At 38.4% G+C, this 13,898-nt stretch overlaps 1 protein-coding gene and 1 pseudogene across 1 annotated transcript; both read right to left on the bottom strand.

Annotated features, from left to right (window-relative positions):
- On the bottom strand, positions 1-5,297 carry LOC133737405 (DNA (cytosine-5)-methyltransferase DRM2-like; annotated as a pseudogene).
- Positions 5,298-5,311: 14 nt separating this feature from the next.
- Positions 5,312-9,600, bottom strand: LOC133739819 (disease resistance protein RPV1-like). Its single transcript, XM_062167626.1, has 5 exons — positions 8,991-9,600; positions 7,687-8,782; positions 7,248-7,523; positions 6,066-7,154; positions 5,312-5,971 (listed from the first exon to the last, which is right to left on the bottom strand). The coding sequence occupies exons 1-5, from the start codon at positions 9,482-9,484 to the stop codon at positions 5,351-5,353; spliced, it is 3,576 nt and encodes a 1,191-aa protein (XP_062023610.1). The 5' UTR covers positions 9,485-9,600; the 3' UTR covers positions 5,312-5,350.
- Between the last annotated feature and the right edge of the window lie 4,298 nt (positions 9,601-13,898).

Genomic DNA, 13,898 nt, shown 5'->3' with positions numbered 1-13,898 from the left:
TCAAAATGCTGGGACAACTGATAGAAAGGTTGAAACATAAAGTTCAATTATACAGAAGTTGAAATACAGATCATGCTTGTGAACAGAACAAAAAACCAAAGCAAATGGAACTGTCTAAAATATTCAGGATCATTCAGTACATGAACTGAACAATAAGGAAGAAACAAATGCTCATGCAAATGCAAGTAGAAAGGACTTTACCTGGAATAAATTTCCCAGTGACTTGTATCTATCTGTCCTGCTTATTCCCCTTGTGTGGTCCCTTGGGAATCCAAAAGCATTTCTACTTCATCAGGCTCAAGTGGGGCCACCTTATACTTCATCAGGCAGCATTCATAAAGAACATAGCGACGGACACTTTCTGGTAGGATTTCATCTTCATCATAGTCTTTGAGAGCCTTCATGATCCTCTCAGTAAGCAATTTAGCTTTGTCCGATCATCCCAAGTAGGCCACCACCTCCTTGTCATGGGAAATGCATCAAATATAGTTTGTGGCGGAAGGGGAACGAGAGGAAATCTGTTTTTGATTGGAAGGTTGCGAACATAGCCCCTTTTTCTTGCAGCAGCACAAAAATACTTCGAATCAACAAACTCCGGCTTCACGTCATACAGAAAGCGAGATATTGTGCTCCAAACTCCTTTAGGAGTCAATGCCACATTCTCATAGTGTGGCTGCCTCTGGAAGACTTCTGTGGATTTGACAGAGATCAGCTGGAGTCCCAAACCCATTCATTGGATTTGGGAGATGAATTGCACCAGCATCTTCCCCTATGATCTGGTTTCCATCTCCCATAATCCTTTTCCTTTTCAGCAATGAAGATTCACAAAGTTTCCTTTTATTCTTCCAAGGATACTCACTCCGCAGATGTGTATGCTGTAAAAGTTGAACCAGCAGTCAAAATCTACAAGACATGGAATGTGTAGATAAACTGATTCTTAGTCCAGAAATTAACATTGAATATCAGCAAGAAGGACAAACAATACCATCTCTTCAAGGGGAAGATGGCCATCTTCTGCCTTTGAAATTTGAGCAGGCTGATATGAAATCAGTCAAATCAACAAGTGACGAGTCAATACCTGCAATATTTGAATGAGAAAAATTAGTGATATGATATGAAAATTAGGCTTAAATGATGTAGAAATATATGACGCAGATAACCAGAGACACCTGTAATCAAAAGAAGACTAGCTAAAGTAGAAGCTAAGGACTAACAGGCTGACTAAAACAATCATGCATGATTATTATTCCTGGATACGCATTACTATGCGATACAGCTTTGACAATGAATGAATACAAAATACATGGTTATACTCCCCAGATTAATTATCTACTGACCTAGTCCAATATACCATAGGCAAACACAAAAATGTGAATAGTTAAATTCATGAACGCGCATTACATGCAAGTTAAGTTTGACAGAAGCTAAAACTATAATTATGTAACAACACATCAGACAAAACCAAGCTCACTTTCTGAAGTTATCTTCATCAAAGAAAGCATTGGCAAATGAAGTCCAGTTAATACTCACGTTATATAAGAGGAAGGTTTCAAGAATTGAATCTGCATCTTCAGGTACTGGATATTCCATCAAACCACTGTGTTAAATGGGGACAGGGTTACACTGAAGCATTCCAAGTAAAAACTAGCACTGGAATGAAATGGTTCAGTGCTCATACCATGTTCTTGGATGGCTTTGGCAACCATATTATGAGAAAATCCCATGCTGACAAAATGATCAGAAACTTTGGTTTGGGAAGGTCCTGATGATGGGCTAGGCTGTAGGAAGATAAAAAGGAATTGCATGTTGAGAATACCATATATATGATTATATAACCATCTAGTGTCATACTTGCTTATACATGCATACTTTTGTGCATACACATTAACTGTGTATGTCTGCAAGTTCATTGAAGTCATGAAAAGTAACTAGACAAAAGAGGATGATAGTGTGCTCAGGGAAACCAAATTAGTCAAACACAATTAGCTGAAAAGCAACAAGGCACTGTACAAACAATGATGGGGAAAAGAAAGTAATCATTATGAATTCCATAGGGTGCTACAGTTTGGTTAGGTAGAATAGAATGCAATACTTCTAGTTCAACTTGGGATCCAACCTTCCCATACCTTAATTCCACTCATGCAGTCTCAGCTAAACTTTGAACCATAGCATGAGATTATAGGATGCCAGCGTGAATTTTGATATCTTTCAGCTAAAACCGAAAAGGTGGATAACTAAATTTTCTGGAAGAAAAAGCACTAAAACATACATCTTTGATATTTGAGATATTTAATCACTGCTTTTCAGGGAAAAAGAAGTAAAAGAAAGAGCCAATAATCTACAGATAAGAAACTTCGTTAGGACACCTAATGAGCCATAGCCATGTCCAATTCTGTTACTTGTAGCTCGGAATGCTCAAATATCTATAAAAAACGGAAGAAACCTGAATATCATCCATATGCACTTTTACTAGTTAATTAGATGCAGAGTTTTCAAGAATATCCAGTGAAGAAACACTTTGCACAGTTGATAACATACAAAGCAAGCCAGTATTTCATCTGCCCCAATGAACTTATCACATAATAGATTCATATCATCAATCTCCAAAGAAATATGAATCTGTGCGTCAGATATAAGGTTTACCTCCCAGAGCCTGGATTAGCTGAAGAAGATAAAGTGAAGTTTTCAATCTCAAGCTCATAATCAGTATCCCAGTCAACATCATCACCATCTACCTGAGATGTATTTCCATCCTTAACAGGATATATAAACATAAATGAGAAATAAAGAAGTACATGAACTTGCAAATACTATAATATTTACAAACATAAAGCTCAAGAATTTAGTCCAATGAGGGTTCACTCAAGCATTATAACCAGAGTGAACCAGCAATGCAATTAACAAATATAGCTAGGCAGGCCTTATACCAAAGAGCCAAAGAAACGCTACCTCCAGTCCACATTCAGAAGAAAAGGCAATTTAAATTTAAAAGATACCAAAGCCAACAAGGGCCAAACAATGCCTATTATGAAATCTCCCTGCAAGCACTGCCTACCCATCTTCACCCTAAAAGTCCTGGTTTTCATTACATTCAATCAACCTCAAAAATTGCCAACATACTACAATTTCACAAAACGGTGTCATTAAGCATGCCATTGCCATAACTCCACAAATAATCATTTATTTTAGTTTCTTATTACTATTAGAATATCCTTTAATCACAACAATATAGTAAATTTCAAATTGAAGAGTGAGCACCTAAATATTAACCAGGGACTAAAAGAAATGAATGAATACAAGAACTTGAACAAAAAACATGTACCATTTCTCTATATGTATGTTCAGCCAAGTGCAAAAGTTTCCAAGCTGTCCAAGTTAAACACAAAATGAATAAGTACCATAATAAAGAAAAACTCTAACTGTAAAAAGCAAGAAATAATTTAATTCCTTGACTTGAATAAAATACTTTCTGAAACCAGGATTACAGAAATTTTTTTGCAACTATGTAAAAGATATTCTTGAAGATTTAAGGTCTAGTAAAAGTTGTTGAGCCATGGAAAAATGACTAAACTGTGCTATTTTGGCTGTGGCATACAGATTTTATCATATGGAGATTGATGATGCAAACTTACATGGGTGCAAGATGCCAGAATGAATATCAACCCAGCTACAGATCTATATATCCCTAGCTAGGAGTGTTGCTGCAGAGATTTTTCAATAATTATCATAGTGTTAATAAAGGAACGATAAATACTTATACACACATTATATTACACGTACGAGTATATATAACATAACAATTCCTCAATTAGAAAACTGTACTAGAGAGTAGAGACAGAGTAGCATAAAATTCATAATGAGTCAGTTGATCGATTGCAGAGACACCGTCACAGGAAAACATACTTGGTGTCTATGGTTCACGGCAAACCAGTACGATTATTTAAATGTAAATTTCTATTCTTATTGTATCTTGAATCAATCTAAAATACGTGCAACATTTTGTTTAGAAAATATATAACTGAAATTGTGAGTATCTGAATTCACTGTCACCATGACCATTGTATCTTGCGAGGGTATAAACGCTGAGTTCCTAAATTATCTGGAAGCTACCATACTTAAGGGAGTTTCCTTTTACAAACAGTAGACAATTATATGCATGAATAATCCATGAAGTTTATCAGCTATGTCCAGATACTGTGTAAGGTCAAGGGAAACAGTAATATACCAAATTGCTTCCAGCAGACAAGCTCTGGCAGATTGCCAAATTTCTTTTTATATTTTGGTATTTGTTAAGTTATGAACTCCATGACTGGAACCGAACACGAAGTTAGTGCAGTTGGATCCATCAGTACTTGAAATGCATTCATAAATGACTTTACTTTCTACCCCAAACAGTATACAAGTTGGATTAACATCACAAGTAACCCAATTTGGAAACAAGATAATGTATCCTTACATAGAATGATACGAATAAAGCAACTATAATTTTATCATTTCTTGACATGATAATGTATGAAATCCAAGAGTAACAATTCTTTCTATTTTCCCTGAGCCTGCTATTTTAGATGGACCAGATATAGACATTTTATCCAGAAAACCCAATGCCATTGGTTATTTAGATCCACACAGCAGGCAGTTGCTGCAATCAATGCATTATTATGGACCCTAGAATCGATGGCTAATGGCAACATAAGATGGCACAACTCTGTACCAGAAAATTGCAAAAAATGTGTCCAATGGTACAAGGATGGACTTCCAAAGGAAATTTAGCATCCGTACATTTTGTTGGTTTCCTGTAAAAAGGCCTGGTCATCATTTTCTAGGGGAGCCACATAATTTCGTACAAATTGCTAAGAATGCAATGCAAGGTTACTTAAAATTCTCTGTAACAGCACACCATTCTACATGAGTACACAGTATAAAAGTATAATATTAATGGTGCAAGCCTACATGCGTACTGATAGCTTATAGACTATAATCAATATGAGAAGCTTTATATGCCTTTCCTATCAAACTAACTACAGAGAGGCAATTCAGTTTATTGTAAAACTACTTCAATAATATCGGTTATGCAAGTAAGATTATAGTGTCATTTGGAAATAGCTTGGGGAGTCCACTAATATTAGGCAAAATATCAAAATTAGAGTGATCAAGACTCACCTTACTGTAAAAGATGAAGGCAAGAGAGCTCCAGAAAGTAATTTCTGCAGAAATTCAAATGAGAGAAGAGGAGGCATTGTCCATTCATGATCTGCAACTCATTTCCAGCCATGGGATCAGAAAGTCCTTAATTGTGGTCTTTCAGAGTGGCCAGTGGTGGATCACTGGATCCCCTATATTTCTGCCAGTCCTACAATTCTTCAAGCGTGCAAGTTCTGCTACCAGTGCCACTGGTTTCCCCTGCAACTGGAATGTCAAAACCAATCAATATATCCTCATAAGGAGACATCCTACTGCTTGATTGAGTGGTTGTTTGGTTCGACTCTTGCACTTCTTGCTCATATATCAGACGGACTCCACACTCCTTCACCTTCAGACCCAGCCCTCTGGTTTCAAATAAGAACTCAAGCTGACTGCAACTGTTATGCCACCACTCTGTACCAAAGTATTTATCACGAGATACATAGAATAGCCACAGGTGATCTGATTCAACCTGGCAAAATTCTTCACTAAAGCGAAATGCAGGCTGTCTGCCATATACTTCCAATTCTGTTCCATCGAGCTTCAGGCAACATACAAGATGATGTGTTGCATTAAAAGTCTTGAATTCATTTATATAAAGCGAATCCACCGGATGGTGTTCATGGAGTACAAAAACAGCACACAAAGCAAATCCCAAAAACCGACTGTTATTCCAATGTACAGGTAGATATACACTTAATGAACACCCAACACTCTGATGGCTGAACCACTCATGAATATTACTTCCAGGAATTACAATTTGAAAAGTTTCCCTCTTATTAGAGATTCCCTGTGCAAGAAGAGATAGGTTGTTAGCTGATTGATGTCTATAAGTATATGAGCAGAAACACACACACACACACACACACTTGGAGAGGGAGTACCTGATACATGAATGTCTTCAGCATTTCAAATGCTATGTTATTGCATCCTTGATTGCCATTTAGACTGAAGCAGTTGATGAAATTGAAATATGATTTGTTTAATCTGTTCAAATTTGACGCATCAAACAAGTATTTCAGTGAAGTACAACCATCTGCCCTTAAATCTAGTATACTATTTGATGGAAGGTCTGACAACTCTTGAAGTCTCTTGCAATTCTCCAAGTTAAAGTTCTCAAGCTTAGAAAGCAATCCAATGCCTGAAGGAAGACGAACAAAATTGTTTCCACTTAGATTCAAGGTCACCAAAGAGGGAAAGTAACCAAATTCGTTGGCAAATGCTCCTTCACCAAGATTGCAATTACTCAGGTTCAGATATGTTAAATTACAGAGACCAGATATAGGCAAGCAGAAACTCATTGGCTCTGTATTCACTTTTTGCACCAATCCAGAAGGCAAGAGCTTACTTAAAGATCCCCAAACTACTTCACATCCATGAAAGATTGAACCTCTCACATATTTTATGAGACCATGGGTAGATGACATTTCTATTGCAGACCCACTATTCACATTATTTTCCTCAAAACAATCCATCTCCCCCACATTCACCTGATGTTTGCCGAGTTTCAAGCATCCAGAAAGAGTAAGTTTTTTAATAGACTTCAATTTGTTGATGGTGCTCGGAAGACAGACAAGATTTCTGCAGTTTCTTAGATTCAATGACACAAGGCCACTCAGCCGTTCAATTGAAACAGGCAGTTCCTTAATGGCAGTCTCATCAAGATAAAGCATCGATAAACATTCCATATTTCCAACAAACTCAGGAATCTTCTTAACTTTTGAGCAGTTAGAAAGAATTAATGTTTCAAGAGATTCCATTTCAATTCTACTTGGCAGACTCTTGAGACTTTTGCAGTCTTTAAGATTCAGGAAAATAAGCTTTTTGAGAAATCCAAGGGATTGATGGATTCTTACCAAATTCTCACATCCTTCAAGATCTAAAGTCTCAAGATTCTGAACCCCTGCGAGGTCTGGGGTCTCCGCAATGTTTTGAGAATGGCAGAGTTTGATGAACTTCAACTTGTCGAAATTCTGCTCAAAAAATCGAAACAGTGAGCCACCACATAAAATTGACAATTTGCATAATAGAGATAAACTAGTAGAGACTATAACTAATGGCCATACCTTTGTTCCCTTCCAAAGCTGTTTAATGTTGCTGTGGCACAAGTTAAGTTCAATAAGTTCATCTGCTTTAAATTTTTTTGGGAGAGATCTTAAGGGACACCCAGTCCATTCGAGGAGTCTCAAGGAATTAGAAAGACAAGTGAGGCCTTTGGGAAGGTCCACATTACGAATATGGAGAAGACTAAGTTGAGACAAATTTGAAAAGGCTTCTGGCTCCCAATGAGCCACTTGTAATTTAGTCAACTCCATTACCATGCCTTGGATTGAATCTGTTCCCTGATAATGAAAAGCAAGAATAATAGCTTAAGTGCAGAACAAAAAGAATGCCAAGACCTAAGCAGATTACAAGTAAATCTGCCTTGTTTTTTATTCTACACTGATTAAAGTGCAGAACACAAATAATAATATGCTCATCTTTTTTTCATTATCAAACTCTTACCTTATTATTCTTCAGCACATTGTTGATGTCTTCATGAGACCATAATCTACTACGTTTGCCTGGATCTGTAGGAGACTGTTCACGAACAATTTCCCAGCCCGTTTCTTGTAGCAAATCATGCATCGACAGTTCGTTGTTGGAGATAGTTATGAGAGATCTATCAGCAAGAACACTTAAACCAATGACAGGGTTTAGCTGGCAATAGTCTAGTATTTGTGTCACACGATCCTTATCCTTCCCCTTGTAAAAGCAAGCGATATGTAGGAATATTTCTTTGTCTTTTTGGTCCAGTCCATCAAAACTAATCCGAAGCACCTCAGTAATGCGTTTATGTGGTGTGTACTTTAGCCTATCTATTGCACTTGCCCATTCGTCAGCGCTTCGACCAAATAGAAAAGAACCTAAAACCACAAGAGCCAACGGAAGCCCCTGAGCATACCCTAAAATATGGTAGCACAGATGCAAATAATCTTCTGGTGGGGGACATTTCTTAAAAGCCTTCAAACTCAAAAGTTGAAGTGCTTCATCACAGTTTAACCCGTCAGCCTTGTATGTAGCATCAACACCATGAGCCTTTAACAACTGAACATCTGTGGTGGTTATGATAATTCTACTCCCTGGACCAAACCAGTTGCGACTTCCAGCCAATTTATCTAATTGTGTCAACTGATCCACATCATCAATAACAACAAGCACCTTCATTCTACCCAACACCCTTTCTATCATAGCAGCTCCTGTGTATTCATCCTCTATATTTTCAACTTTTGCCTTCTGGATTATGGAAAGAAGTTTTTCTTGTAGAGAAACTAGGCCATTGTTTTTGGACGTTTCTCTAACATTGGAAAGAAAGCAGGTTCGGTAAAAATCCTGACAAATTTCATCATGGATAGCTCGAGCAAGTGTTGTCTTACCTATGCCCCGCATGCCATGGATCCCTATAAAACGCACCCCACCAAGCTGTGGACGTATGTAATTTCTTAATAAGTCATGAATGCGGGAATCCATTCCGATGGAGCCCTTGTCAACACTTGAAGATGCATACACGGACTTCTTTAGCATATGATTAGCAATTTCCTCAATTAGTTTTGTTACAGTTCTGAGAAAATTTAGATAAAATTGTGAGTTAGAAACTTTAGCAATGTAACATAAGCGGCAAAAACAATAGTAGCATTTGGAAACATTAAGTAAATGCAAAATGGTAATCCAGTCTCTGGAATTTACTGGATGTTCATTACTCTTCATTCGTATCTACTTTAGCAAGGAAACATACTAAGGTATGAGTAGTGAGTAGGAAGGAGACTTACGAATAATTCTTGAAATCCCAGCCAGAAAGATTGGCGACCTCAGTTAAAGCAGCTCTCCACGCATTTAGTCTCTCCTCATTCTTCCTATAAACTTCTTCATGTTCCCTCACTTCGGGTTCCCATTTGAGCTCAAAACGCCTGTGGTGCCTAACAGAAGAAGGATCCACACCGTAGAAGATGGGGAAGACTTGTTGGCCCATCTCTTTCATGCATTGAATAATCTTGACGAGTTCATCCAAGCACCACGACGAAGAAGCATATCTGGGGGAGAGAATGACAATCGCAGATCTAGACACCTCAATTGCAGCTAAAAGTTCAGGCCTAATGGATTTTCCTCTCTCAAGCTCTCGGTCATCCCGAAAGGTGACGATTCCTCTCTGAGTTAGTACAGAATACAGATACTCGGTAAAACCCTTGCGGGTATCTTCCCCCCTGAAACTTAGAAACACATCGTATTTCCATTGACGACGAGAAGAGGTTGACGCCATCTCCATCTCCTAATCGGAATTGAATGAATCAGAGTAGCGTAGCCGCGTCTTATCAACGGAAATACTCTTTGTTTCTGGTCAACGCTTGATTCCATTCTCCAAGACTTTGAATGAATGATATTCAAATCCTTACTAGCCGACCTTTCCCAAATAAAGCCGAGTCTTTGCAGTGAAAAGACATTGAGGTCCTTCTCTTTTTGGAGAAATTCCTTGCATGAATTGTCCCAAACTAATTGTCGCTTCATCTGGCTTAACCCAACATATATATATACTGCAAAGTAGCCTTTTGGGGATATCAAAGCTCTTTGAAGCAGATAGAGATCTAGTAAGACTTCTCTTGGCATTAGAAATTCCAGGCAACCGGAAACCCATGGCTAGCTTATGTATATTTTTTAAGTGGAAGAAGAACAAAGAAAGAAAATTGAATCTGTGCAAACAGGAAGAGTTTGATATATATATTCTTTTCTTGGGAAGGAATAGATCTCCTTGAGTCGTTGCTGCTGTTGAACTTGATCAGTCATGTGGCTGCTATAAATAGATGCTGAAATCACAAGGTAGTACGTGGTGGAGAGGGAAATGAGCATTGGGTCCTATTGGTCTAGGCACATTGTCTTCCTGGTCTATCTATCCTTGTCTTCAAACAATATACCCTTTAGATTACAGACAACAAAGGAACAAAGTTCAGCCTAAAAAACAATCAAGAATATATACCACAAGTTAACCTAGTCCTTTCAACAAATGTGTCTAAAGCTTGCCTTGTAATGAGAGGGAATCAGTGACTCGAAGAGAATTCCAATCCACATCTAAAACTTACTGGATTCCTTTCCGGCCAGGTGTCATAAACATAATTAGTGTTCACCAACCAATATATGATTCAATAACTTCAGTCCTTGAGAGTCAGATATCATTTAGACAGAACCATGTGATCCTTCAAAATTCAGATGCTTATGTCTCTTCCCAATCATGACACAATTTCTGCCATACAATTCTTTCTTCATTCCAGATCGATATCAATTTTTCGTTAGCACTCTCTCACCCCCTTCTTAAACCTTATTACACTACTCAGTGCATCCAATAACTCAAAGGTAAAATTCAATTCTATCCCTAGTATATGTCGAGCATAGGAACACACTCTTGATTTCAATTCTTAGGGTCAAGAACCATCATTAGAATGTCTCATCGATTCACATCATGATCAGTATACATGCATGCAATGTTTCTGAAACCGTAATCAAGAATGAAGGTCACATTATCAAATATCTTCGGAGTTGGTTGCCTATCGCCTCATAAACCTATCTAGTACTGTTAAATTGTTAATTAAGTTGATCATCAATCATACAGATTCTTGTTGATCGCTTCCAATATTGTTGGGGTTCGATATATGTATCGAAAAATTCTCTCAAAATATTAGTCTTCCATCTGTTTTTTTTTTTTTAAAGGAAGAGAGTTTTATTGTTAAGTACGATTCAAACAGTACATGAGGGCATCCAATATTAAGTCTGGAGCATTTACAAACCATTCATCATGGACATTAAAATCAAAGTTGTAACTAGCAAGTCTATGAGCTCCTGTATTTGCCTGTCTAGGAGCAAAGCTAATATAGACATCTTCACTAGAATTCAGTAAACCTTTAACGTCTGTAATCACTCAAAGGGGAGAGATCGCTCAGCCCGGTGTTGACAGCCTGCACTGCTATTAGGCAGTCACTTTCCATAACTGCCTTCGTTACATGGAGGCATATGCTGGAGGTAAGGAAATGAGATGTAAAATATGCTCCATGATCGAGTAGTTCTTGTTTAAGAATGAGAGAAATTGAGAGAGATTGATGAGAGAATTGTGTGTTTCATTATTGAGAATAGGAGCCCTATATATAGGGATTACAAAGTAAATGTTCTAATGATACAAGGAAAACTATTCCGAATAGGACTAGGAATTCTAGAACCTTCTCTCCTATTACAATCACAGAACTAATCCTAGTTTGATAAGGCACACAAAAGTCGATTTCTTTTAACACTCCCCCTTGTGCCGCTCAAACTTGGTGGTGACACTTCATCCGTTGCCTCGTTAAAAACCTTACTCGAGTGAAAAACCCTGTGGGACAAAAACAAGCTCGAGGAGGAGAAAAAGAGTACAACACGTGCTTCACTCTTCGAGATCGAACATGTAGACATCATAACTCCCCCTGATGTCGATATCTCCCCCTGATTGCTACAATCGTGGGAGTTCGGATAACTTTCTCAATCCGATGCTCTTCACATGTTTCTCGAAGGTGGATTCAGGTAACGACTTAGTGAATAAGTCTGCTACATTATCCTCTGATCGAATTTGATTCACTTCAATCTTTAGAAGCGATTGTTGTTGCTGATTATAAAAGAATTTAGGAGATATATGCTTGGTGTTGTCGCCCTTGATGAAACCTAACTTCATTTGTTCAATACAAGCTGCATTATCCTCATAAATGCATGTAGGTTCATCCGTAGTAGACTTCAAACCACAACTTCCTCGAATATGTCTAATTACAGACCATAGCCATATACATTCACGCATGGCTTCATGGAGATCAATAATCTCTGCATGATTTGAGGAGGTAGCAACAAGGGTCTGTTTTGTAGACCTCCAAGATATCGCAGTGCTTCCCATGGTAAAGACATAACCCATTTGGGAGCGACCTTTGTGAGGGTCAGAGAGGTACCCTGCATCAGCAAAACCCATCAAAACATCATTGTTATTTTGAAGGAGGGAAGGAGGAGGATGCCAGCCACCTTGGACGGCAGCGGCGCCGGTGGCGATAGCATGGCCGGCGGTCACGCTATGGACGGCGACAACTTGCCTCTTGGGGTCCGATCCAATTTTTTGTCATTCTTCTTCTCTCTGTAGGGATAAAATAGGCCTATATCAATCTTACCTCTTAAGTATCGAAAGATTGTCTTTACACCAATCAAATGGCGGCGTGTTGGCACAGTGCTATGTCGAGCTAACAAGTTCACTGCGAATGAGATGTCCGGTCTTGTGCATTGAGCTAAGTACAATAATGCGCCTATTGCACTTAAATAGGGCACTTCGGCCTCTAATAATTCTTCGTCCTTATCTTTTGGACCAAACGGATCTTTTCTGGGCTCAAGACTACGACCAATCATGGGAGTACTCACAGGCTTTGCTTTATCTTCATTAAAGCGCCTTAGAATTTACTCAGTATATGCAAATTGATGGATCAAAATCCCATCATTACGGTGCTCAAGTTCTAAACCAAGACAAAATCGTGTTTTCCCAAGATCTTTCATCTCAAATTCAGATTTCAAATATTTAGCAGTTTCCTTTAACTCATCTAGAGTTCCAATTAGGTTCATGTCGTCGACATAAATTGCTACAATTGCAAATCCGGAACTTGTTCTTTTAATGAACACGCATGGGCATATTTCATTGTTAATATATCCCTTCAATCAATCAAGTAGTCACTTAGACGGTTATACCACATCCGTCTGGATTGTTTTAATCCATATAGTGAGCGTTTTAATCTTATTGAAAACGCGCTCCGTGGTTTAGAGTCACTTGATTTGGGTAGTTGAAGTCCATCTGGAACCTTCATATATATCTTTGAATCTAGATCCCCATAGAGATATGCTATAACCACATCCATAAGCTGCATGTCAAGTTTTTCGGAAACTACAAAACTGACAAGATAGCGGGAACGTTATAACGTCCATTACGGGAGAGTATGTCTCCTCGTAGTCGATTCCAGTGCGTTGTGAGAAACCTTGCGCCACGAGGCGGGCTTTATATTTAACCACCTCATTTTTCTCATTACGCTTTCTAACAAAGACCCATTTATGGCCAACAAGCTTTATATCTGGGGGTGTTTGCGTTATAGGCCCAAATACCTGTCTCTTTGCCAGTGAATCTAATTTAGCCTGGATCGCATCTTTCCATTTAGGGCAATCCGCTCTTCGTTGACATTTTTCGACAGAGCGAGATTCAATATCATCATATTCTATAATTCCTTTTGCAACATGATATGCAAATGCATCATCAATAGCAATAGAATTTCCATCCATCATCTCATGTACACTAGTGTAATTCATGGAAATCTCCCTATTCTCTGGAATTGGTTCTAACATTGGAGCATCCCCCAATGATGTCTCTTGGACATAACCATAATCCGGAATATTCTCATGAGATGAATTATTTACATCGATGATTAATGGATTATTTTGTGCCAAACTAGCTTTCTTTCTTAGGCGAGAATCCATCGAACCTTTGGGCCTCCCGCTCTTCCTGGCAGGAGCCATGGCCTAAGCCACTGCGTCACCCATATAGGGGACGTTGGCGCCATGCTCAGGTACCCTTGAGATGGAGTCATGTCCTCTAATTTTAGTGACATCGATCCTTGCAGGCATGTTTGCAGCAGGTATGTGTGATCTCC

The sequence above is a fragment of the Rosa rugosa genome, chromosome 3 (assembly GCF_958449725.1).
Source record: "Rosa rugosa chromosome 3, drRosRugo1.1, whole genome shotgun sequence".
Classification (NCBI taxonomy): domain Eukaryota; kingdom Viridiplantae; phylum Streptophyta; class Magnoliopsida; order Rosales; family Rosaceae; genus Rosa; species Rosa rugosa.
Note: the sequence above shows the minus strand (reverse complement) of the source record. Positions and strands in the feature narration are given on the sequence as shown.

Excerpts from the sequence above, each read along its gene's own strand:
- LOC133739819 (XM_062167626.1), bottom strand. The coding sequence starts at position 9,484 with ATGGAGATGGCGTCAACCTCTTCTCGTCGTCAATGGAAATACGATGTG. Across the intron at positions 7,524-7,686 it reads ATGTGCTGAAGAATAATAAG|GGAACAGATTCAATCCAAGG; the intron begins GTAAGAGTTTGA and ends TTTCATTATCAG. Across the intron at positions 5,972-6,065 it reads TGAAGACATTCATGTATCAG|GGAATCTCTAATAAGAGGGA; the intron begins GTACTCCCTCTC and ends CTTCTTGCACAG.